The 26,619-nt window shown below is 44.7% G+C and overlaps 1 protein-coding gene and 1 non-coding gene across 4 annotated transcripts in view; both read right to left on the reverse strand.

Annotated features, from left to right (window-relative positions):
• CCDC93 (coiled-coil domain containing 93) overlaps positions 1–16,186 on the reverse strand; it is a 91,105-nt gene extending 74,919 nt beyond the window's left edge. The window contains exons 1-6 of one of the 3 annotated variants that reach the window (XM_059704658.1): positions 15,987–16,185; positions 11,395–11,508; positions 9,849–9,943; positions 6,434–6,545; positions 1,878–1,976; positions 1,061–1,117 (exon numbers count right to left, since the gene is read on the reverse strand). In XM_059704658.1, the coding sequence (XP_059560641.1) occupies positions 1,061–1,117; positions 1,878–1,976; positions 6,434–6,545; positions 9,849–9,943; positions 11,395–11,508; positions 15,987–16,028 (519 nt within the window). In that variant the 5' untranslated portion in view covers positions 16,029–16,185. Of the gene's footprint in view, positions 1–1,060; positions 1,118–1,877; positions 1,977–6,433; positions 6,546–9,848; positions 9,944–11,394; positions 11,509–15,986 lie in introns of all 3 variants that reach the window. The other 2 variants (XM_059704657.1, XM_059704659.1) reach the window with 2 other exon arrangements.
• On the reverse strand, positions 13,715–13,822 carry LOC132238963 (small nucleolar RNA SNORA44). The gene has a single exon (XR_009453928.1). It is a non-coding gene; the product is annotated as a small nucleolar RNA SNORA44 (small nucleolar RNA).
• Positions 16,187–26,619: the final 10,433 nt, after the last annotated feature.

A 26,619-nucleotide genomic window follows, 5' to 3' on the forward strand; every position in this document is an offset into this window, starting at 1 on the left:
CAATCTGGGACCCCTCAGGGGATGTCCAACGGCTGGCCTCATGGCCCCCAACTGCCCTCCCCTGCTGGCCTCATGGCCCACAACTACCCTCAGGCCCGTCTCCTGAAAGGTCTCCCAGTCTAATTAGCATATTACCCTTTTATTAGTATATATACTGCTACCAATTTTAAAAACAGTGTCTGGCTGCAGAGTATAACTATATTAAAGGTTTTCATTCCCTCCATTTCCAAAATGGAATTGATTAAAGATACAAATTACAACTATAAAGTGAGAAAGACACTTTTTGTTTGTTTTAAACAAGCACTTCACATCTTTCATCATCAAATGATTGTTCTTGGGAGACCCACACTTATTTATTTTTTCCCCATACTTATTCTTAAAGTGAAAAATGTGCAAAATAACGCTATAAATTATTTTCAGAAGAGAATTTACACCCAGGCATTGAGGCTTCATTCCCATCACCTCAGGTAGGAAAGCTAAGAGTGAGGTGGGGTGGGCTGACAAGGTTCTGCTGGACTCTGGCACAGAGTGTTTTGAAAAGGCCCAAATCTCTCCTCTGTCCCTTGCACTGGGGAAGTGGACACATGTATTCAGTCCCCCGTGTCAAGAAACACTATGTATGGTGACAAAGGACATTCCAGAGTTTCCTGCACAAGCTCAGAAGCTATTCTGCCTCTCCAAAGCCACCAAAGGGGTGATAATCTCAGTTTCCCATCTCAGTTCATCATCTGCTTCTTTTGAGCTATTCAAAGTTTACACCTGCCACTGGCACAAATGAGGAAGGGCTTCAGGTTTCAAAATTTCTCCATTAAAATGGGAGCTAAGAAAAACAGAGGGCAGTGGTTGTGGCAAGGTTTAACCATGAATGTTGGTGTCCAAATATGGGGCACATAGACAGGTAGGGCTTCCCTCACACCCACCAGAGGTCAGTCAGCTCCTGGACAATCCCAGCAGACAGAAACCTCAGGCAGCAGGGTTTTGTGATTTAAATCAAAGCACTATTTGGAGGCTGTGAGTCTATATCCTTCTTTTACAGATGGATCAGGGCAGGGGAACTTACTGAGAGGTCAACAACTGTCTTGATGGCCTTTTCTTTCCTCTTTATGAAGTCATCATCCTGTACAACAAAAAACAGGGATTAAACAAATCTTGTGTGAAGACGGAAACTCAACTGGACTGCTCAGAATTCTGTCTTACAAACTGACTTCACATCATAACTTCACCTGAAGAAGTCTCAATTTTCTAACAAATTGAAAGATATTATGTATGGGAAAAAGTTAGAGCCTCTGCAGGTCTTAAAACAGATTCCTATAGCTGGTAAGAAAAAGGGGAACCATAGGTGCAGACAAGTGGTCTCATTTCAAATCCTTATGAGCTCTGAAATCTCAGGCAAGTTACCTAATCTCTAAGCCTCAGTTTCTCCATCCATAAAATGGGACAACATCACCCATCTCAGGGAGCAGTTGAGAGGATTAAGGAGTAGAAGGTATGTGATATGCTTGGACTAGAATATAGTAAGGATTATGATGGCTATCAGCTGTTGTTGAGATTATTATTAAACTGTTAATATAGGAATGTCCTAGGCAGGTGGTCTCTCGAAAACCTTTATATGACTATACAAAAATATACTCGTGTTCTTGTAATTTAAGAAAAGTTCTTAAACAAAAGGACAAAATTGTAGGGCTTTATACTCAACACCCCCTAAAAGAGACAGCTCAAATGAATCAGGAGGCCCCGTTTCAATGCTGACGCAGCAGAGGCAGAGATGGCATGCAGGAATGGGCAGGCAGGGCAGCCTGAGCTTACTGAGCTTCTTCCCAGGGAGGCTGTAAGTATGCACTCATGGTCTCAGCAGACAAGAAAAGTAAAAAACTGACCTCAGGGAGACTGTAGGTTTTCTGGAACTGGGATATAGAGTAGGCACGGATGTAGTCACCCATCTCTTCTTTTGTTTCTATAGCTCGCTTCACCAGCCACTGGGGAAGAAGTTAGAAATGTGAGTAAGGATGAAATCCTACCATGGTGAAGGTCAACTTAGAGATGGCACAACTCAGGAACCCAAATCACCATATTTTAATGGACCAGGTGATGAGAAACTATCAACGTGTACTGTCCTAAAAAACCCTTATGAGTGATGGAAATAAATGGAAACAAAGCCACCAACTAGGCGTCTGGATGCTAAGACCCAGTGGGACCTAGAGCAGAGTAGCTGTGCAGGAGCTTTAAAGCCTCACCTCAGATCCTCAGGACTCAGTTTCCCCCTCTGCATAAAGCAGAGGTGAAGCTGTGGGAGCACATGAAATCACAAGTACTAGAGTGCTCTGTAAGTAAGTACCTAAAGCACAATACAAACAGAGCTATTCCCACAGCCAACTGGTTCTAGCAGATCTTAATGTAACTTTCTCCTGGGCTGCTTGCACCACAGACCAGAGAATAGGGAAGAACCACAGAGAATATCTAGTGTAACCCCTCATTTGACAGATAAAAAAATCCCCAGATATTCAGATTTGAGAATAGGGTGTACTGAGTAACAGCCCTAGGCTCTGGGTCAGTTTGGTACTTACTCACAACATTTTCTCTCTTACTCCACACATGATAAAGCAGTTGGTACTGGCTGCGTTTTACAGAACCTGAAGCTCTGAGGCCACGTAATTTGCCCACTGATCCATAGCTAGCAAGCCACAATGCTGTGAGTCACAACTGGGAGAGTCTTCCACACCAGAAGACTGGTCAGATGGATTTTATTATAAATGTTTCCCAGTTCTAATGAGCTGATATGCAGAAGTAGCTGCTCTTCATTTTTCCCTACTTAAAACTCCAGTTAATTAAAACACACACATGCACACACCCACACCCCATAACCTGCGGAAGATCCAGGTGCTCTTAGGTAAGAATGTAAAGAGCAAAAAAGGGCCTTCTCTTCTCCTGCCCTGGCTCTTCATTCATTCCCTTTATTACTGAAGAACATTATGGAAGGGGATCCCATCTGTCAGGGTTGTCCTTTCCTCTCCAGAAAAAGCTATTACATTTCAATAGCAGTTTTTGGATAATAGTTGAGTTTCCTCAAGAGCACAGCCAAACTTGGAAAATTTTGTTACCTAAGAAAGTAGACACATGGCATATAACATGCTGTTCCTACAGGGATAGAAAGAATGCTTGCTCACTGAGGAGGCCAGCTCAGGTAAAGGTCACATTTAGGAAGTAAATGTTTAGGAAGTTGCCCAGGATAGGGGTAGCTGCAAGTAACTATATGAGGAATATTCTTTTGTTGTTAATATCTTCCATTTATTTCCATTACTCCAAACAATGACCTCAGGTACTGACTAAAATCAAGAAGGAGGGCGGAAAGTCAGACAGCATTCAGAATTACTCTAGCCCAGTGGTTCTCAACCTGTGGGTCGAGACCCTTTCACAGGGGTCGCCTAAGACCATCGGAAAACACGTATATAATTACATATTGTTTTTGTGATTAATCACTATGCTTTAATTATGTTCAATTTGTAACAATGAAATTGGGGGTCACCACAACATGAGGAACTGTATTAAAGGGTCGCGGCATTAGGAAGGTTGAGAACCACTGCCTAGCCTCTTACCCAAACCCCATGCAACACCATGGTCCAGGATAACTAAGGAGGCTGACTCTTCCTCAACTCAATTTTGCTCTGCTTTCCTTCAGATGGGGAGAGCCAGTTTCCGGCCTTTCATACTTGTTTCTTATTCAGATTTACCTCTATTAATCAGATCTATACTGGAGTTATTATGTGGCTGGATCCTGGAGAGTGTGATCAGATAAGGAGAGTAAAGCCTGTTGAGTCACTGATTCCCTGAGAGAAATGATAGCTCTGTTTTGGAGTTCCCAGTATGAAGGGTTATAGAGGGAACTTCTTAGACGACCAAGCTCTGCCACAGATCCCAACCATTTGAAAAAAAATACTTACCCTCACAGGATTCACATGACCTCATGGGAGAAAAAGATGTGACCTAGAACTAACAATGGCTGGAAGTTCGATTGTTTTCCTCTTGGCTAGCATTCAGAATGCATTACTGTAGCTTCGCTATGTGAACGTGGGTGGTGAGCCTCTATCACATGGACAATTAATTCAATGGTTCCCAATCGATGGTCTATGACTGTTCTTTCATTGGTCACCAGCAAAACAGGAAAAAACTATAGGCATGTGGTGAGTTTTTCATAATGCTAAAGGTATTAAATTTGAAGACTTGTCCTTAGTCTGAGATTGGGGCTAAATGATATTTCTTTTAGGAAATGATGATGAAAGTAAGGCAGCTGTTAGTTTAAAAAGCATCCTTGCCTGCCCTAGCGGGTTTTGCTCAGCGGATAGTGTGTTGGCCTGTGGACTGAAGGGTCCCAGGTTCGATTCTGGTCAAGGGCATGTACCTCGGTTGCCGGCTCCACACCAGCCTGGCCCCAGGCCCTGGTTGGGCCTGTGCAGGAGGCAACCAATCACGTGTTCCTCTCACATCGATGTTTCTCTCTGCCTTTCCCTCTCTCTAGAAATCAATGAAAAAATATTCTCGGGTGAGGATTAAAAAAAAGAAAAAAGCATACTTACCTTCCAAAATACAGGTGCACTGTCAGTTAACTTCCATTTTTGCTCTTAAATTTTATAGGTCCATGAAATTAAGAAATCTAGTAATCATTAGCCTCGGCTCTCATATTAAGACAGAAAGCTCTCCAGCATTCTACTCACAAAACAGAACCGTTCATTCAGACACTCAAATGCCCAAACTAGAGAAGAGCACTTCCCTTTCATCCCTTTTCACATCTGGACTAGATTTTTTGCCCTCAAAGTTCCAACAGAGGGTTGAGTAGGTCTAATCACTAGAGATCCAGGCTTCTGGGGGTGGGAAAGGCAACAACTTCACAGCGTAATAGTGTTTCAGTAACAATCAACACAGGGTCCCTACTTTATTTTCACAGAAAGAATTACGTACCCTGTACTTGAATCAGAGAGACAAAAGTCTACCAAAGATACAAATCAAATTCTGAGTAAAAGTCTTAGGCTCAAATTTACAAATTTCATGGTATGTGATTTGAAGTCTAATGCAGGGAAGATTCCCATAACAGTAATAACAACAGATACAACTATAAAATACTTATTTAAAGCACTTACTAAATGGGCCAGTCCTTCAGGCAAGTGCTTTACACAAAATAACATAATTCTCATCCTATCAGGTAGGTACTATTATTATTTCTATTTAACAGAAGTTACGTCTTTGCCTAAGGTCACACATCAGAGCCAAGTTTGAACCCAGGAAGTCTCCAGAGTCCATGCACCTACACTGTATAATCTTGACACAGACTTAGACGTTTCTAGCCAAAGCTGCATGGCCTCCTCCTTGCCGGCTGCATGAATGGAGGAGTGGGAAAGGACAAGGCTTGGAGACAGAGCCTTTAGACTGGAACCTTTGCTGTGCTACTCTGCCTGTAGGCAAATCAATTACCCTTTCTGAGTCTCACTATCCTCAAATGTTAGACTGGGATTATAACAGAAGCTTCAAAGGCTCTATTAGGATCAGATGCAAAGCAGTGTTCACAGCACAGGCAACAAAGGTGAGTCCCTTTGCTCCTCCTCTTTCCAAGCGCCTGGAGGGGAGGCACACAAGAACTGCAGAGAATACTGGGAGCTGGACAGCGCGAAGCACTTAATCACAGGGTCCTGGGGAAAAACTGAGGTGGTCATAAGCCTCCCGACAGACATTTAGTCACCAAACAGCACTGAATGCCTACAAAGCGCCAGAAGTCCATGAGGTGCTGGAAGCAAAACAGTGAGCAAGACAGCCACGGTGCCTGCCCTCATGGAGCTTACAGTTGGATGGAGAGACAGATATATACATGGTACAAACTACAGTAAGGGTTATTCCTGTGAAGAAAGGGAATGTGGCCCTATGAATGGATATGGCAGGAACCTGCTCTAGATTATTGGGTAAGGAGAAGCTTTCTTGAGGAGGCTTGGTAGAACTGAGGTCTGAATAAGTAAGAATTAAACAGAAAAGAAGAAAAGGGAAGAGCTTTCCAACTTGGGGGAAAGGCCCGTGACAGGGGGAAGTATAATAACTATGAGAAAAACTGAAAGTCAGAGGAACCGAAAACGAAAGAACAAAGGAAAGCAAGGAATGAGGCTGGACTGGTTGGAAGCGACCAGAGCATGGGGGCTGTGGAGTCTTATCTTTACCAAAAGGACAATAAAAAGCAACTAATGGGAACATTCAGAGATCAGGTGACTGTGAAACTAGGGGAGGAGGAGTACCAGCGACCTTCTGAGGATGACATCAGGAAACATCATCATGTTTTGCTGCCACCAAATCCACACCACACCCATTAGATCCAGGATCTAGGCCAGGCAGCCCAAGAGCTAGACCTGTTACAGGAATTCAACGTTCAGAGGACAAGAAACCACACCAAGACTCTCACCTGAACAACGGGAAATATGTGAATAAAATCCATCCCCTGGATCTGGTGAGGCTCCAGCTGGTGTGGACACTTCATTCTTGGCAGAACAGAGACAATTTTTTCTGATAGAGCTCTATTTGGAATAAACAACAAGCAAAGAGTGAGAACACACTAAGTGGCTCTTAAGACATCTCTCAAGTCTGGGCAGCATCCCAGAAAAAATCTGAGGCTTCTCAATGCCAGACCATGACCAAGTTTCTCCTGACTGACTGCAAAATTAGGAAAAATAGGCACAATTTAGATGTGTGCATATAAGGCCACAACACTGCCTTCATCCTTTATTCTAAGATTGTATGCTTCCTACCTTTTTATATTAAAATACTTTGATTCTTTATGAAATCATGGTGATGTTTGAGGTAGTAGTTATTATTTTTTAACATCTTTAGATGATAAAATAAAAGTTATCAGTAGCCTATGTTCTTTTACATTTCATTTTACTGACCTACTTTTTCCAAAAGTCTGGGAAACACCGGTTACACATTTAAAAAATTGTTGTAAATATCAGTCAGGCCAGGTGTCCAGAACAAGATGAAACGCGGTGCCACAAGCTCAAGAAAAAGTTGGGAGTTCTCTACTCTGGCACAAAAGTATTTTTAAAATAAAAAGTCACCTTTAATGTTTTGATACTCTAAAATCAGTGGTAGATTTGAGAGAAGCATGCATCCTCACACTTCTTTTTCCAGAGAGAAATTTCCGACTGCTCCTGAGGGACACTGATCTCTCTCAGTTTTCCTCCTAAGAGGCTCTGGAATAGGAGGGGAGGAATCAGGCTCCCAGGTCTAAAGCATTCTTGTCTCCGTCAGGAGGTAAACCTCCGCCTGCTGGATAGGTTTTCCAGTTCAAGCAGGCCCTGGTTGGGACAGTTTTTTGGTTGGAGTGATAGAGGGACTTGTGTACAAGTCCATTTTACCACAGATTTAAGCCTCCTTTTCTAATCAGATGATATTTGATCTCCAACAATCTTTGTCTATCTTAATTGAATCAGAGGCGTGAATAAAGGTTATTTAGTGGTTCTGCTAAACCCCAAAGCCATGGCACACAGATAAGGAAGCTTGAGAAACAGTTACAAGGTATGGACCGGAAGGGGCCATATGGAGAAATGCAGGCTTTTGGCTCAGACTACATGGATAATTTAGGTTATATCCCCACTTAAGAACCTTAAAAAAATCTTAGCCAGTTATAGCAAATATTGTGGCCTTGTCTACAAGTATAGGACTATTTGCTAATGGATGAATGCCCTGGTGAATGAGGTCACCAGGTCTTACCAGTTGCTTCAAACTCAGTGATTTTGGGTCCACCAGAAGTGTTCCCGGTTCAAATAAATCTTGTACAACTTTATCTTCCTGCAGTTCCATAATCCTTTACAGGAGACAGACATTCTTAAGACCAAAATCTAACTCAGGCCTGGGTGAGAGCAATTATTGTCTTACCTATGTTCCCTTAGTATGTTTCATCTCCTCCGTCTTGGTAGGAACTAAGTAATCAAGGGACAAAAACTAAATGGCTCCCCAGGGAATGGTCTCTGGAGAACATACTACAAAAACATTTATATACAGAAAGTAGCTATACAAGGTGGGATCAAGGTTAAAACTGCAGAGGGAAACAGCCACATCCCAGCTCCACTGATCCGTAATAATGTCAAGTGCAATGTTAAGAGAAAAATATTAAGACTGATACTCTACTGCACACATGCACAGAAAGTAAGGAATATCCACCTCCCAGAATGGAATCATACAGGAGGTGTGATTTATCCAAAAGGTCTGAGATATGAGAGAAAATTGTCACATGGCCCAGCCACTCCTGTAGCCCCTCCTTTCTGAAAAGCTTATGGGTCACATGCTTCTTTCTGCCTCAGATGTGCCCTGCCCCAGTGGGGCAGCCCATGGTCCAGCTGTTCCTGGGGCTCAAACTGAATAATTTAGTAGAGAAATATTAACAAACCTATTTGGCAACATCTAAGGCTCTCTCTCTGATAAATTTTATTTTCATCTCCATAAGACTCCTATACCTTGAAACCTGAGAGGGGAAGAAATGGGTGCTAAATTGAACCTGCTCCCGAACTCCAAGCTTAGCAAATGAAAATGATTACCAACCCTGGCTCTGGCTCCTTGTCCAGGCAGGGTTTAACTATTTATACATGTGGGGGGCCACCTTTCTTGAGTTATCTTTTGGTTCAGTAGGAGGAAAGCTCCCTCTAGTGGTACAGATTTATGTGTTTGCATAAGGTTATTGATTGTCCTACAACCAGTCTGCAACTCAAAAATGAGGCTGGGACTCCCAACAACCACCAGTGTGGGGCATGTAGGCAGCAACTGATCAATGATTCTCTCACATCATTGATGTTTCTATCTATTGCTCCCTCTCTCTTCCTCTCTGAAATCAATAAAAATATATTTAAAAAAAAGACAAGAGATAACAAGTGCTGGCAGGATGTCGAGAAAAAGGAAACTTTGTGTACTGTTGGTGCAACTAGCCACTATGGAAAAACAGTATGGAGGTTCCTCAAAAAATTAAAATTAGATCTATCATATGATCCAGTAATTTCATTTCTGGGTATATATTAGAAAGAAAATCACTATCTCAAAGAGATATGTGAACCCCCATATTCATTGCAGCATTATTTGCAATAGCCAAGACATAGGAATAAATGTAGCATATACATACAATGGAATGTTACTAAGCCATAAAAAAAGAAGGAAATCCTGCTATCTGCAACACCATGGATAGCCTTGAGGGCACTTTGCTAAATGAAATAAGTCAAAGAAAGGCAAATACTATGTGGACTTTCTGAATCGAACTCATAGAAAGAGAGAACAGATTGGTGGTTAGCAGAGGTGGAGGTGGATGAAATGGGTAAAGTTGGTCAAAAGGTACAAAGTTCCATTATAAGATAAATAAGTTCTGGGGATGTAAGGTATAGCATGCCATTTTATCAACACTACACTGTATATCTGAAAGTTGCTAAGAGAGTAGATCTTAAAAGTTCTTATCGTGAGGAGAAAAAATTTATACCTATGTGAGAGGATGGATGCTAACTTGTCGTGGTAATTATTTTACAGTGTATATAAACTCAAAGCATTATGTTGTATACCTTAAGCTATAAATGTGATGTGTCAATTATATCTCAATAAAACTTTAAAAAAGTTTTTAAAAAGTGTTAGAAATAGCCTGAACACTGAAATGACTCTTATATGCTACCTGTGTGACCTTGGTTTATTTCATTCCCAGTTTTGTAATCTATTAACTGCGATATTACCTGTTGTAATGAAAACTAAAATAAGTACAGTGTCTAACACAACTTCTGGCACATAGTAGGCACTCAAAAGTTACTCTCTTCTCCTTTTTGGCTCTTCCATGGCAAACCCTAACAACTTACATTTTTTGACCTATTGTAGAGTTTTCTTGAAAGAGCAAATCAACATCTACATCAAAGTTGCAAGTGGTAATGCACCAAGTCATTCCTCCTACCACCTGCAAGACAAAGAAAATGTGTTTCTTCTTTCGAGCTTGGGGAGAGGGGAAGAAGTCAAAGGTAGTGAACATATAAATATATTTTACAGACTCAATAAACATACAAAATTATGTATTGTTAGAGAGAGTGTATATGTCCTGACTTCATCAACTACAATTCATCTAAGATAGCACTGCTGGATAAAACTTTCAGCAGTGATAGCAAGGTTCCGTACCTGCACTGTCCAGTACAGCAGCTGTTAGCCACATGTGGTTACTGAGCACTTGAAATGTGGCTAGTGTGACTGAGAAAGTGACTTTTATTACTAAATGGACATAGACTTGCTTTATACTGAAGGAGACAGACATTAATTCTTAGGTGAGAGAAGTCTTAAACCAGTTTTGAGTAGTGCTAGACTCCAGAGAGATTATCTGTTTAATAGACCAGACACATGAGTAGCAAAACTGACATTTTGTGGCTCATTACTTTATTTTCATACCTCTATTTTTTTTCTCCTACCTAAAGGAGATGTGAATTCCTGCTCTACTTTTCCCACGGGATTTCTCTGAGATGCAAATGAGACTAAGGCTAAAAATCCATTTTGAAATTAAAAGAAAAATAGCAATCTTACTTCTGGCTGTGCTTAGACCCACGTGAGATGCCTAATAACAAACAGATTCCAGGCCCCAGCCCAGACCCAAATGACCAGAATTTCAGTGGGAGAGGCCTAGACATCTGTACGCTGAAACAATCACAGTGATTCCGTTATGCGCAGCCAGAACTGTGGCCCACTGGAGCACTCAACACTTTTTTCCACCAGAAGCTTTCCTGGCCTGTCCTGTCTGATGCGGACGCTTCCTATCTGTATACAGTTCACTACAGTAGTGCTTACTGCATTGTGCCGCTTATTCTGTGCATGTTGGTATACTTGTCTCTTTTCCCTATGCTATAGAAGTCGAGGCCTTCGAGTACTGGGCGTCTGTCTTACCTCTGTGCCCTCAACACCCAGTACTATGCCTTGTGCATAGTAATTGTTCAAGATTCTGCTGAATTAAACTTCACCCCATAGTGACTTCTCCCTCCTCCAAACTAAGCATTTACCACCCACCCACAGGAAATCTGACAATTGTCTGTGAACACACTGATTTGGGATGGCTCCTTATAAGTCAGATTATTTTATTTTACATAAGTTTTATCTTCCCACCCAAACTGTAAGTTCCTTGAAATGAACTATTCCTTTTGCTTATTTGCATTTCCAAATTTCATGCATAGAAAAGGAATTCAAAGTGTGTCTACTGATATGTTATTATTTTCTTTTAATAAGAAACACTTCTATAACAAATCTGAATAAGGGAGAAATGGAAACACGGACGTGGAGAAAGGAAAAAATACAATCTCTTCCTCCTTTCCATAGTTAACCATGCCATCCTGACAAAAAAATGGCCTAATAGTTAGAAAGATGTCCTCTTACCTTATCAAAGGGTGACAAGCCTTTAATTCTTGCCCTGAAATACCCAGCTGCAACCAAGAGCTCCAGAATTTCAGTTAACTTGACATTTTGTTCTTCATCTTCTCTTGTTTCTACCTAAAACAAAAGGTGAAAAGCTGTAAAGCTACCTTGAATACAGAAACACCAGCTATAGCTCCTGATGCCACAACATTGTCAGGTGAATTGGCTATATCATTGCAGTCGTGAAGGAGCATGGCCCACAGAGCTGCCAGAGTTTCACAGAAGAGACTCCCCAGGTTTCTCTTCTAATCATCATAGGTGAGGGCAGAAGACACAGGTAGCATAGCCTACTTACCAGGTGCTGAAGGAATCCAGAGAAAGGAAGGTTAAGGCATGTTACCTCCCTGTTCTCTAAGACATGGTGTACTTGACAGGCTTCTCAACTAGATTATAAATCCCTTACAGAGGAACAAGGTGTTTTTGTGTTTTTTTAACTTCATACTCATTTTGATCCATATTATTTTAAAGAGGGCAAGAACAAAGAATTCAAATATGTATGCCTCTCCACACTTCTCTTTTTGATCTCTAAGACAAACATAAAGAAGGCTTTCAACTCAGAAATATTAAAGGGTGATTATTGCCATATATCAGGATTGCCTTAAAAACAATAAATTCACCTAATATAATAAAAAAATTGTTAAATTTACAGGGTGGGGCAAAAGTAGGTTTACAGTTGTTGGTATGGAAAAGAATACAATCCTATACAATAAAAGGCTAATATGCAAATTGACCAAACCACAGAATGATTGGTCACTATGATGCACACTGACCACCAGGGGGCAGATGCTCAATGCAGAAGCTGCCCCCTGGTGATCAGTGCGCTCCCACAAGGGGAGCGCCGCTCAGTCGGCTCACAGCTGGCAAGCACAGTAGCGATGGCGGGAGCCTCTCCCGCCTCCGCTGCAGGCGGGCTATAAAGAGTAAGGAGTCCTGGATTGCCAGAACCCCGGACTGTGAGAGGGATGTCTGATTGCCGGCTTAGGCCCGATCCCCAGGCAGACATCCCCTGAGGGGTCCTGGACTATGAGAGGGCACAGGCTGGGCTGAGGGATCCCCCTCCTCCAGTGCATGAATGCTGTGCACCAGGCCTCTAGTAATTAATAAATAATAATACAAGAATAAATTCTGTGTTTTGTGTACTCACAACTGTAAACTTACTTTTGCCCCCACCCTGTATATCCTATCTTCACTGCCAGGTGTTTATTTACAAGTTAAATTTATCAAAATATTTTAGTACTTTTGCCCCCATTTACTTTAATGAACTGTGCCCCTTTCCTCTCTTGCGTCACTGCCGGAAAAAAAAAAAAAAAGCCAAAAGTAAGGTGGTATCTCTATAAAATACCACCAAGGTATTCTGGTTCAAATCTTTGTACCCACCACTTGGGACTATTCTTTTACTCAACAATGCCTGTTAAATCTTCCTCTACTAAGCATCTCACATTAATCCTCCCCTCCCTTTTATTTATACTTCACGCCAGGACTATTGCAACTGCCTCTCAATCTTTCTTCTCTGGTAATTTGTCTTGTTCATTCATTCCTAAAGCACAGCTTTCACATCATTATCTCTTTAGCTCACCCCCCAGTCCTGATCATTAATGCATCAAACACTGTCTATAAGATAAACTCCAAATGTCTTAGTTTGGCATCCAGATTTTTGGCTGAAACCTATCTTTTCATCTTCATCCTTCACCTCCCCCCACAACAATCCTGACATGGTTATGGCCAACCTCCTTCTCTCAATATTCTCTGATCACAGACAAATCATCAACAAATTCTAGCTCCTATTTGATGCCAAACCTGGCAAATACAGCCTGAAATGCCCATTTCTCTGCATTTACATTTTATTTGTAATCTCTTGTTCATACAATTAAGTAACAGCCTCTTTTGAGTGACATGCCTGGTGTTAATGAACATGCCTATCTTTCCAAATAGACTATTATATTAGCGGTTTCAGGAAAGGAAATAATATTCACCCATGTTTACTCCTCTGTTCTGAAACAGCATTCTGGCTTCAAAAACACACTTTTTATAGAATGACATGCTCAATCATTACATACAGTGCATGAGCTAAGCCATTCATGTATGAGCAAAATGTTTTAATAGTCATGACACTGATGATGGAAAATCAAGTTTATTTTGAAGTACAAACTGCCAAGAGAGGGAGTATACTTATTAACATATGCGTATAGTTGAACAAGGAATTATTAAAGTGACTGTTAATCCCTTGAAATGGGGGTGGAGGTGACAACTATGCACTAGTACTCATTTTTTTTTTTTCCTGAGATATAGGCAAGGCGAGTGGCAGCTGCAGGTATTATGCTGACCTGAGCTGTTAAAGTCTCTCCAGGTTGCTCTTGCATGCAGTTGGAGTGCACTAGTACTCATTTAACATAACTCTCAAATGACCCTGGTCCAGCCTATCCAAGATTTTGAAGATTAGCATTCACCAGCTATTAGTGGACATGTATAAATAAGGTAATATTTATTATTCACACCTCCTCTTCCTTGGCAACAGATCTGTGATGGGTGAAACACAGCTATAAGTGGAGAAACTCAAATAGAAGAGAAGGTAAAGAGCAGTTACGGTTCACAAAGGTAGAGTAGGGGGGAAATGGGATGATATATAAAAGAATTTTCTTCAAACTCCTGGGATGTAAGACAGGTAGCCTTCATTTGTTCGGTCATCATTTATCATAAAAACACTCCTAAGAGGAGGACAGAACATCATCGGAGGATCATCCCGGCTTCACTGCTACCTAAGGAGCACCCCCATGGAAGATGCATGGTCAAGCTTCCCAGCCACTCACCACCAGAACACACGAGTGTACTTTTGCAATATAACCTGCGAAATAACTTTTTGGCACAAGACACTGAATGGATAATGCCAATAAGACTTCAAATTCATTTCAGAGATTAACACGAAATAGAAAAGAGCATGAAAGAATGCCCTCTGAAGCCATAGAAAGCCACCAGATTGGTTAATACATCCAATTGTTAAAAAAAAAAAACCAAAACAAAACTAAAATTCTGGTAAAGATGAATGACTGTGAGCTCCTAAACCAGGCACATTCAATTTCCAATTGCCTTGTATTGTCGTTCATGTAAGCTGGAGGGCAGGGCCAAGTCCAGCTATCGGCATATCCTCCATACCATAAACGGTTTAAAAAAACGGCTGTTAGTGAATTAATAGGACTAGTAACAGCTTAATCGCACAGAGTCTATGCACTAGTCTTTGAACTAAATGATAATAACTTGATTTTATAGTCACCCTGCCTGCCTCCTAATTGTTAAGAACTGTCCTAGTCTCTTGGAAAAGTGACAAATAAGACCTAGCAGTTAGAGCAGGGTTAAACAAAGTTTATTTTAGAAAAATCCCCACATTGGGACATTGAATCAGACGAATTTAAGATAGAACCAGGGAGATAAGACAGGAGCCTACAGCCAAAGGCCGGGCAAAAACTTGATGACATCCTCGAATAAAGAAGTGGCAAAAAAAAGAAATGTCAAATAAAATATCACAATTCCTGGCTCCATCAAAGCAACTCACCTGTAAGGTTTTCCCTGACGCAAGGGCTCTGACATTAATTACACTTGTTAGGATTTCCTACGGTAACAACAAAACGGACTTGCACCCTGGGAACTCCCACTGACGGCCAAGTCCATCCCTTCATCCCTATATGCCCAGCTTGTATGAGCGATGAGTGGGTCCCTGTGACACTCACAGGGGTGGGGGGTGGGGTGGGGGTGGGGGGACAGAGAAGCAAGAAGGGGGGCAGCCGCGAGCGAAGGAACCGCTCCCGCTCGTGTCCAGACATCAGTCCCCTGCCCAAGGCGGAGGGACAGGGGGCGGCGTGGGCTCCGTTTCTCCCGAGAACGTGACCAACTAGCTTTCGAGTAAATCCCCTGCGAGAGAAGGCAGATGTGAGCCACCTGCTAAGTGAGATTTGCACCGCGAGGGAAATGCACTTCCCCTTCACCCCCAGCCAACGTGGAAATCCGGAAACCACTGGTCATCCTGCCCCCGAACCCAGTGGGCGCTCAGTGCAAACCCCTCCGGAGGGAAAGGCACCGTTACCGCCCGGAGACGCGGCTCGGTTCCCGCGAAGCCGGGTCCCCGCCACACAGCTGACCCCGCCGGACACGACCTCCTGCGGGGACGGCCCCCAAATGTCTCCGCGCGGGGTGACCGCGGGGGCAACCCCCAGACACCAGGCGGGTGGGCTGGCCTCCCGGCCCCCGCGGGCCCCCGTCCGGCGGCGGCAGGCCCCAGGAGGTCACCGCCCTTTGCACAACCCGAGCCCGGACCGTCCCAAAGAGCATCTCGTGACTCATGGCGCAGCAGCCCCGGCCTCCGGGCGAGCCCCGCGGCGTCGAGGGTCCGGAAACTGCCCCGAGCGGGAGAGGCGAGGCCCGCCCCCCGCCGAAGGGCCCGGTGGCGCCCCACAGATAGGCCGGGGCTCCCCGCGGGGCGCACCTGAGGGAGGGGGCGGGGCGCCCGGCGCGGCCTGGCCCTCTCCCGGGCACCCGACGTGTCAGGAAGAGGGGCTCCTCACCTCCGGGAGACCCTGGCCCTCCGGGCCCCTGGGCAGCCCCATCCTCCGGCTGGACGGACGTGCGGAGGCGCCGAAGCCGCGGAGCGGCCGGAGGAGGCTGTCCCCCGCCGCGAAGCCGCTACCGGGGTGGAGTGCACAGCGGACACTTCCTCCGCCGCCGCCGCCGCCGCCGCCGCCGCGGGTCGGGAGCGCCTAGGCGGTGAGCATGCGCGCTGGGCGGGAACGCGGCGCGCGGAGCCTGCGCCTGCGCGAGGCGGCCCCGGTGGAGGCGGGACCGGGGGCCTCGGAGCCGAGTCCCGGGCAGCGGAGGCTGACCTCGCGCGGGGCTTCTGCATTTCCCTCCGGGATGCTTTATAAAAGGGCCTGTTCCCGCCTCGTGGGGACATTTCTCATCCCGGGTCTCCGCTCTGCTTCTCAGGGGCATGAATCAAGCGGGTTCGGTTCTCCCGCCAGCCCGACTTGGGGAGCCGCCTGGCTCGGGCCAGAGTCCGAGCGTGAAGAGCGCGGGCTTCCCCGCCGCGCCCGGCTCTCGCTCAGCACCGGCGGCCCCTCGTTACCGCGCCCTTGGGCAGACGTCTCACCTGCGGCCCAGGAACCGAGCCCCCGAACACGCTGTCCGCGCGCCTGCTGCCCCCCTAACGCCGGAGCCAGCGCATCGTGCTCCCCAAGAAAACTCGTCCGGGATAATGTGCCCCCACCCCACTCCCCACTATCCCCAGCTTCTGGTCTTCCTTAGGGAAGGTCTTCTCGAACATGCTACTCCGGTGTTGAGGTCATTTTAGCTGCCGCATCACTTACATGGTGCACCCCGTGTCCATCCCGGAGGATGGCAGCTTCGTGAGCGAGTTGTCTTCCTGGCCACAAGCCCCTGCACCTGCTCCGTAATGGCTTCTCCGGCGTTTTCTCCTCCTTGCCCGCCCCCCCCCTTTTCCTCTTCTTAGTGATGAAAAAAGCGATGACATCTGAGAACCTTGTCAAAATTGATTTTAGGGAGCGCGCGCGGGGGGGGGGGGGGAAATCATCGATGTGAGAGAGAAACATCCACTGGCTGCCTCCCTGTGCCCCCGACCGACCGGAATTGAACCCGTGGCCTTTTGTTGTGCAGGAGGAGCTCCAAGAAACTGAGCCGCCGGTCACAGCTGCATGTGAAAACTTTGGATGCTTCCCTGTGTGCTTTTGGGGAGGGGCAGGAGTGTGAGACTCTGAGCTTCTTGAGATCAAAAGGTGTGTGTGTGTGTGTGTGTGTGCGCGCGCGCGCGCGCGCGCGCTCGCACTTCCTTTCTGCTTTCCAAGTGGTTATTCGGTAAGTGTTTGTCCTTGAAGAAATTCATGCCTTTTGTGCTCCTGGAGTTTATCCTGAAGGACAGAGATGTCTCTGGAACCTTAGGCCATTCCCCACCCCCACCCCCACCCCCACCCCTTCTCCTCCTCCTCCTCCTCCTCCTTCTTCTTTTTTAAATACATTTTATTAATTTTTTTTTTTTTTACAGAGAAGAAAGGAGAGGGATAGAGCAGTGATGGCGAACCTATGACATGCGTGTCGGTGGTGACACGCGAACTCATTTTTTGGTTGATTTTTCTTTGTTCAATGGCCTTTAAATATATAAAATAAATATCAAAAATATAAGTCTTTGTTTTACTATGGCTGCAAATATCAAAAAATTTCTTTATGTGACACGGCACCAGAGTTAAGTTAGGGTTTTTCAAAATGCTGACATGCCGAGCTCAAAGGTTCGCCATCACTGAGATAGAGAGATCAGCTGCCTCCTGCCCAACCCCTACTGGAGATGTGCCTGCAACCAAGGTACATGCCCTTGATGGGAATTGAACCTGGGACCCTTCACTCTGCAGGCTGCAGGCCTACGCTCTATCCACTGAGCCAAACCAGTTAGGGGAGCCATTTCCTTTTTAAATGTAGTTAGCAAATATTGCTGACAAAACTTTGTGCCACCAGCCCTGGCCGGGGAGCTCCGTGGGTTAGAGTGTCCTCCTGGTAACAGGTTTCTGGTTGGATCCCCAGTCAGGGCAATACAAGAATCATCCAGTGACTGCATAAATAAGTAGAACAACAGATCGATACCTCGCTCACTCTCTAAATCAATACCCTCCCTCGCCCCGCCCCCCCGAAACTGTGTGCCACCTCTGCCAGTCACCAAGGATTAAGAAAAATTGAATATGCAGATTAAGGTGTTGAGATGGGAACTCTGTTATGTTAGTTTTATCTGTGTTAAAAAATGATGAGCCCTAGCCAGTAAGCTCAGTGGTTGGAGCGTTGGCCCGGGTTTGATTCGGTGTAGGGCCCATACCTCTGCTGCAGGCTTGATCTCCAGCCCTGGTTGGGGCTTGTGCAGGAGGCAACCAATTGATGTTTCTCTCTGTCTCTCCCCCTCCCTTACATACTCTCTTTAAAAAGAATCGATGGAAAAAGGATCCTCAGGTGAGGATTAACAACAACAAAATGATGAAATAGAAATGACCTCTTGCTCTCACCCACTGTGAAGCCAATGAAACTCAATTTCTAAGGCATCCACTCTCAATAACAACCAAATGTGTTATTTTTGTAATATTAAAATTGTCCTTCCTTGAGATGGTATTGAATGAGGGAGAATGGAGGGTGATAATTTGTAGCCACTGTTGGATGACCAGACAGGTATTGATGCCTAGGGACAGGTAGCAAAATCTCACATAGCAAGCAAGCCTAAATAGCTGTATATAAAGCAGCCCAGGGAATACGCTTAAAGAATAATAGGACTCGGTAGGCTACACAGGAGTCCCATATTGTAAAGGCTTCTGCAATGTTTCAAAAAAACATGAGCAGCTATCTTTTCCAGTAAGAAACTGCCCCCTTTAACTTTCTGTGTAAGGTCACAGTAGCAGACTGAGTTGACAGCATGTTTTGTTTTTTTCCCTAAGATCCCAGCAAAACAACTCAAGAATGCTTAGGCAGCCCACTTCTGAGAGAGAAACCCCGCACAACCTTGGAGACAATGTGAGGACTCTCTTAGATAAATGCATCTCTCTCCCTCTCTCCTGGCTCAGGGTATCCATACACACGTGTCATCTCCCTGGTGAGCTATTTGGGGATTAGGGATCCCCTGTCCCTCCTCTGCACATCCAGCACAGAGGTATGTGTTGTTCTTCTAAGTGCAAGATTCTCAGGAACCTCGCAAACACTTTCCTTCCTGGGTGAAAGGGTGCCAGAGCAAAGAGCTTCCTGTTAGGATCGCCTTGAACCTGGAGGAAATTTACTATAGTCTCAACTATTCTCTCCTCATGTTTCTCTTGGTCCTTTCATTCTGGGCTCTTGCTGTGACTAGAAGGGCAATGATGAGGTATTGAAGCAGAAAGGGACTTTAGGAGGCAGGTAGTACAATTATGGGTGTTTGGAAAAGTGGACTGACATAGTTTAAGTCACATATTATGTTAATGGCAGTGCTGGGACTAGGGGCCCTCATTTCTCATGACCTTTTATTCATCTGTCATCCACCCACCCATTCATCCAACAGGTATTCTGAGTTCCTTCTGTGTCATTGGCTCTCTAGCTTGGCTGTATGTTGGAGTCACCTGGGGAGCTTTAAAAGCTACCATTGCCTGAGTTCCACCCTCAGAGATTCTGATTTAATTGATCTGGGGAGGAACATAAATATTTGCTTTTTTTGAAATATACTGTTTTATACATAAGACAATATCTATTGTTTATATGTAAACCAATACGGGGGACATATACCCTGAGCAACGCAGTAGTGAACAGTAACCTCATTACTATGTTTCTTTATAGAGCACAGTGGCACACAAAAATTTAAAATTCATAAACAAAGAGTCCTTATGTTAAAAGAGTTCTTCCTGAAAATTCTTAATTGTATGCCAATCCATTCTCAAGTAGTAAAAGTTTATGGCACACTTTTTATTGAGGGGGAGTGACTATTAAACCTTCACAGGTGATTCCCCGGAACAGCCAGTTTGAGAACCACACCTCTCTGCGCTGGAGATACTGCGGTCACCAAACCAGACAAGTAATTACTGACACAAATTAAACATGTAAATTAATAAGATAATGTGGGGTAGAAATAAGTGCTCTGCAGGAAACAAAAACAAAAACAACAGTGTAACGTGATAGGGCGTAGCTGAAATCAGAGGCTCCTTTAGATGACAGATTCTCAGGATGGAGGGGAGACCTCAATCCCCAGAAGGTGCCACGGGAGCGTCTCAGGGGAAAGCACTCCAGGCAGAAGGGATGTCTGGATGTCTTCCCTCTGCCCCTCCAGACCCACGCTCATCCCTCTCACCCTGCCTGCTGCTATATAAGGCTGGCCAGGAAGGACCTCGCCAGCAGGGTGTGGAGTGTGGGCACCTAGGATGTGAAGACCCGGGTGTGGATCCTGGGGTGGAGAGATCTAGGCTGTGGGCCCTGGAGAGGAGAATCTCAATTGTGATTCGGTTAAATGTATCAAAAACCTAAAAGCTATCCCTGGATATGATAATCCCACTTTTAGGATTTATGTACAAAGATCTTCATCACAATGTTATCTAGGGGAGAAAAACCTGGAAACTATGTAAATAGCCCATAAAATGGAAATGGTTAAATACATTATAGTATGTTACTGGCGTAACATCATGCTGCCGGTAAAAATATTCACGGCAGCAGGCCATGAAAGAAAAGGATGAGAGATGAGGCTATCTGAATATTAGCAATGTTTGCCTGTCAAAAAGTCATTTAAAACATTTAAAAGGCAGACTGGAAAAATATTCATTATCTGTGACAAGAGTTATTACAAATGAGGAAAAAAATAATAGAAAAATGAGTAAAAGACTTGAATAGAGACTACCTAAAAGAAATTGTCACTAAATATTTTTTAAAAGCAGATTCTCAGCCTGACATTAAAAAGTTAAAATTAGATACCTTTTTATATGGAAGAAGTAATGTTTTAAGAACATTGAACTAACACCATAGCACTCTGAGTCATTAAGTTTTTGCAAGGGTTCTGGAGGGCAAACTGGCAAAGTTAATTTCTCAGCAAATATTCATTGAGGGCCCACTGTGTGCCAGGCACTGAGAAGGGTTCTCATTGGGGGAGGGGGAGTGATGCAGCACCCCAGGGGCATTTGGAGTTTCAGAGTGACTGGGAGGTATTACCAACCTCTAGCATCCAACATTTGTTATGGATATCAAGTGTCCTACATTGACTTTGAGTCATAATAATTGCTCTGGCAAGAGGAATGTGGGCAGATATGATGTCATACCAGTTTGGAGCAGAGATGCTAAGAGCCTTTTATTCTGTGTTTCCTTCGCTCTCTTATGTTCTTTCCATCCATCACAAGAACATACCCAAGCAACCACTACACCCTTGCCGAGGCCCTTGAATGAGAACCAGATGTGAGAGAAAAGACCCAAACCCAGCCAAGCCAGACTGATGAGTGGGATATCAGTGTTTATTGTGATCACTGAGATTTGGAGAGTGTTTGCTAAGCACTGTCATTACAGCAGAGCCTAACTAATACACAGAACAAGAAAGAATTGTTCCTCCAAATGCTTTACTCCTCCGCCTGAGAAGGGACAAAATGGAGCTATGGATGAATGTGCACAGTCGACACCAAAAATTGTATGACTGTATGTTGAAAGAAGTGCCATTAATGACAAGTTGAAACCTGGGATGAAAGAGGAGCAGGAGCAATAGTTTGAATGGGAAGTCAGTGAGAGCTTCTACAAGGACGTAAGACCTGGGGTCGAGGAAGAGTGAGGCTCCGAGTGGGGGGAGCGCTGCAGGCTGAAGGACCAGTGTGGGCAGAGCAGGAGGAGTGGGTGGGCCTGGGGGCTGGAGTGCAGAGAGCAGAGGCGGAGGGGCCGGGTCCAGGCAGGACCCTGGGGACCAGGGAAGGGGCTTGGATTTCACCTAAGCACAGTGAGAGCAATCAGGGCTTAGAGAAACGTTATTTGGCAAACATGCTGTGCTACCACTGGAGTAAGTCAGCCCTTGGTCTGTAGAAATGGATTTGAGTTCCAAATGTCCGCAGTGACAAGATTGCTCACGTGCAACTCCCACTGCCGTTCGAATTACGGGGACTTGGTAAATAGCAACAATTGGAATCCAACCCTTCCACTGTCTGAAAATGGAGGGAAAGGAAGCAATGACTCAGGAAATGCACTTTGAAATAATCTACATTTATAAAACATTATCCTAGGAATTACAGTTTCATCAAGTGTCCGTGTGAAACTGAATGAGAGAAAATCCAAAATTACTTTAGAACAGAGACTGAAACGTGACCCATAGGAGAGACTTCTTAAATAGCAACGAAGACACATTATACTTTCAGTTCAAAATCAGATGATGAAATTAATTTACTAATAAGATTCATACATTTGTAGATTATTTTTTTTAATCTTCCCATTTCCTAGTAAAAACAAAAATTACTGCCAGGTTTCTGGATTATTTTATCAGACATGTTAACATCAACATAAAATACTCTCCCAACAAGTAGAATAACATGGAAGTCATCCTATCTAATAAAAGAGAAACATGGTAATTGGCGTATGACTGCTACCCTTCCTATTGGCTAATCAGGGTGATATGCAAATTAACTGCCAGCCAAGATGGCGGCTGGCAGCCAGGCAGCTTGAAACTAACATGAGGTTTGCTTGCTTCACTGATGGAGGACTCCAACGTTCCCCGCCTGCCGCTGCAGGCCTCTGAGCTGGCAGTTTGAAACATAGTTACAAAAATAGAAGCTAAACAGAACCCCAGAAACCAGCTTTCAGCTAGCCGGGATCTCAGAGCTGGAGTTGATACAGAGTTTCGATTGTAGAACGTAAACAAACCAGATACCTGCTTTCAGGAGCGGAGGCCTAAGAGCTGGGGCCTCAGAGCTAAAGCTGGCTCAGAATAAAAAAGAAAAAAAGGAGCAATTGGGAGCTTCAGTCCCAGCCTGAAAACAGCCCTCAGCCCCTCACCCAGACTGGCCAGCCACCCCAGTGGGGACCCCCACTCTGAAGGGTGTGTGACCAGCTGCAAACAGCCATCATCCCCTCATCCAGGCTGGCCAGGCACCCCAGTGGGGACCCCCACCCTGATCCGGGACACCCTTCAGGGAAAACCAGCCGGCCCCCACCCGTGCACCAGGCCTCTATTCTATATAGTAAAAGGGTAATATGCCTCCCAGCACCGGGATCAGCGGAGCCGCGAGGTCTCCCGGCATCGGGATCTGCATGACGGGGGCAGCGCCCAAACCCTCTGATTGCCCTGCGGCTCTGTGTGTGACAGGGGGCGGGGCCACAACCTCCCTAACTGCCCTGCTCTGTTCGTGACAGGGGAAGGCGCCCCAACCCCCTGATCGGCCCTGCTCAGTGCCTGATAGGGGGGAGCTCCCCAACCTCCCGATCGCCCTGCGGCTCTGTGTGTGATAGGGTACGGCGCCCCAACCCCCCCACACCACAGGCCCTGCTCTGTGTGTGACAGGGTAGAGCCATAACCTCCCCATTGGCCCTGCCCTGAGTGTGAGAGTGGCGGCGCCCCAACCCCCTGATCGGCCCTGCTCTGTGGGTGATAGAGGGCGGCGCCCCAGCCCCCTGATCCGCCCTGCTCTGTGCGTGACAGGGGGGAGCTCCCCAACCCCCTGATGGGCCCTGCTCTGTGCATGACAGGGGGCAGCGCCCCAACCCCCTGATTGGCCCTACCCTGAGCGTGACTGAGGGTGGCATCGCAACCTCCCAATCCACCCTGCTCTGTGCATGACAGGGGGCGGCACCCCAATTCCCAAATTGGCCCTGCTCTGAGCCCGACCAGGGGCTGCACCTAGGGATTAGGCCTGCCCTCTGCCAGCTGGGAGCAGGCCTAAGCCAGCAGGTCGTTATCTCCCGAGGGGTCCCAGACTGCGAGAGGGCACAGGCCAGGCTGAGGGACCCTCCCTCCCCCCCGAGTGCACAAATTTTTGTGCACCAGGCCTCTAGTCTATATATATAGAAGGCTAATATGCAAAGTGTCACCTCGGGAGTTCGACTAGGAGACCTGGAGTTTGATTGCTTGCTATGACGTATGCTGACCACCAGGGCGCAGCGCGGAATGAAGGCCCCAGCCTGCAGCCGGCAGCTGGCAGCCACTAGGGAACCTACCCATGCACGAATTTCGTGCACTGGGCCTCTAGTTAATTTATAAGATTGGCATTTAAATAACCTAAAATTAAAAGCATCACCCTAAAAATTATAATCTTAAAAGTATCTAGTTGAATCATTGCATCATCTTTTAAGAGCAGTAAAAAGCAAGAGAAAAATAAATCATAATTACATTAGTAGAGAGAGAGAAAATGATCTTGTTGTAGTTCTGGATCTTCAGAAGTGGACTCAATGCAAAGTGCAATCAACTTGGAAGGTGAATCCCCTCTGTTTTCAGGTTGTGTGGACCAAGGTCTGAATCCATTGGTTGGTGTAGCCACACTTCTTGTTGCCAGTGGAAGATGTGATGGGCCAGCAAAGACCCTCAGTGGAGAGAACTTGTGGGGAGGTTCTTCCTCACTTTCCAGAATGGGAGGAAGGACAGAGGGTCCTCTTCTCAAGAACTACACATGTGGACAAGGAGATGTGCATGAGATTGTTCATGGCAAGCATTGTTAGAAAAATAGTATTACCTAAATAGTCATCACAAGAATAGACATATAATTTGTGATATTGTTATACAGTGAATTAATATACAGTGGTGAAAATGAACTAGAGTTACATGTTTGAATATGGATAAATATGAAAAAATTTAAAGTTGAGTTTTTAAGAAAAGCAAGTTTCATAATGATTTGCTAAGTTTTCATTCAATGCTTATGGATCCATAAATGTGTAGTGTGAAAGTGTGCCTGGGAATTATTCTCAAGATTCTGGTTTCTCTGGGGAAGAAGCAGGAAGGAAGACCCAAGAGTAGCAACTCTATCAGTAATGTTTTATTTCTTGGGGAAAGACAATCTAAGGCAATTATGCTATAATGCCAATATTTGATAAAGGTGGATGATTCATAGATGAGTAATTATATTTTTATTTTTTGCATATTTTAATTATTTTATAATAAAGATATGTTGAAAATGAGATAAACAAACCAACCACTAAAATGAATTAGAGGCAAGAAAGAAGGAACAGAGGAATTTGACTATGAATCAAAGAAAGAAGATGGTTGGGAATAGCATGATTGATGGAGAATGTTTTCATTTGGCTTTTTTTGAAGATGGCAAAGACTTAAATATTTTTTTAAAAATTAATTTACTAGCACAGTATAGAAGCCAGTTGAGGGACAAAAAAAAAAAAAAAAAAAAAAAAAGAAAGGATTGAAAATACAGACTTGAACCTTAGAGTGTGGCTCTTACAAATCTCCCTCAAAAAACAAAAGAAAACAAAACATGCCCTACCGGTGTGACTCAGTGGTTGAGCGTGGACCTAAGTCATGGTTGATTCCCAGCCTGGGCACATGCCCGGATTGCAGACCTGATCCCCAGTAGGGTGCATGCAGGAGGCAGCTGATGGATGATTCTCTCACATTGATGTTTCTATCTCTCCCTTTCTCTCTGAAATCAATATATATATATACATATATATATATATGCAACAAAATATGTTTTTTCCCTATAGCTCCTCAAGAAAGGACAAGGGCTGTGTGTGTTTTATCTGCATGCTCAGAGCCTGCCTTGCACAAGTGCGCCACGGATGGATGGGTGCATAGATGGCTGGCTGGATGATGGCTGGATGGGTAAAGGGGTGAAAAGTGTAAAATGTGATAGTATTCAAACACTGTGCGCATTAGAGTGGCCACAAGGTGGCAGATGTGACAGTCAATGATTATCTTCAGGAAAGTTCAAATGGTAGCTACAAGTTCTAAGTTCTCTCCTAAGTAGGCTTATGTGAGGGGAATATGCTCAGTATTAAGTGGAAACTGTGACTATCTTGTCATCTATTGATTTTGCATTTTGAATATCACTAGGTCAACTTAGTCTTTCCTGGAAAAGGAGCTCTTGGTGCAAAAAAAAAAAAAAAAAAAGTTTCGTTGACTGAACATGTATGTCCATCCTGAAATCCAAATAAAGTAATGGAAAACTATGATTCTAAAAGGACAAAGAGAATGGAAGAAAAAACACAAAAGTGCTATTATAACTAATTTGTTAAATTGGTTACATTTGTTATGGTATAAGCAGGAAGCCACTTGACTTTCTTCCTATCGATCTTTAAAGTTGCTTTTTAAAGATTTTCTTTCTTCCACACGTGGATGATATCTTGTGCAGATTCTAAGTCTCTTCTGGGCACTTTTGTATCCTATCTAATAAAAGAGAAAAATGGTAATTGGCGTACGACGATACCCTTTTCATTGGCTAATCAGGGCTATATGCAAATTAATTGCCAACTATGATTGGCAGTTAACTGCCAACTATGATTGGCAGTTAACTGCCAACAAGATGGCGGTTAATTGGCATATGTAGGCACAATGCAGGGAGGCGAAAGGGAAAGCAGGAAGAAGCCCCCTGCCACTGACAGTGATCGGAAACCCAGGGGGGAGCTAAGAGCTGGGGGGCAGGGCAAAGGTGGCCCTGGGGCCGCCTTTGCCCTGCCCCCCAGCCATGATTGGAGAATCAGGTGCCTTTTCCGCCCTGGCCAGTGAGAGCAGGAAGTAGGGGT

The sequence above is a fragment of the Myotis daubentonii genome, chromosome 7 (genome assembly GCF_963259705.1).
Source record: "Myotis daubentonii chromosome 7, mMyoDau2.1, whole genome shotgun sequence".
Lineage (NCBI taxonomy): Eukaryota > Metazoa > Chordata > Mammalia > Chiroptera > Vespertilionidae > Myotis > Myotis daubentonii.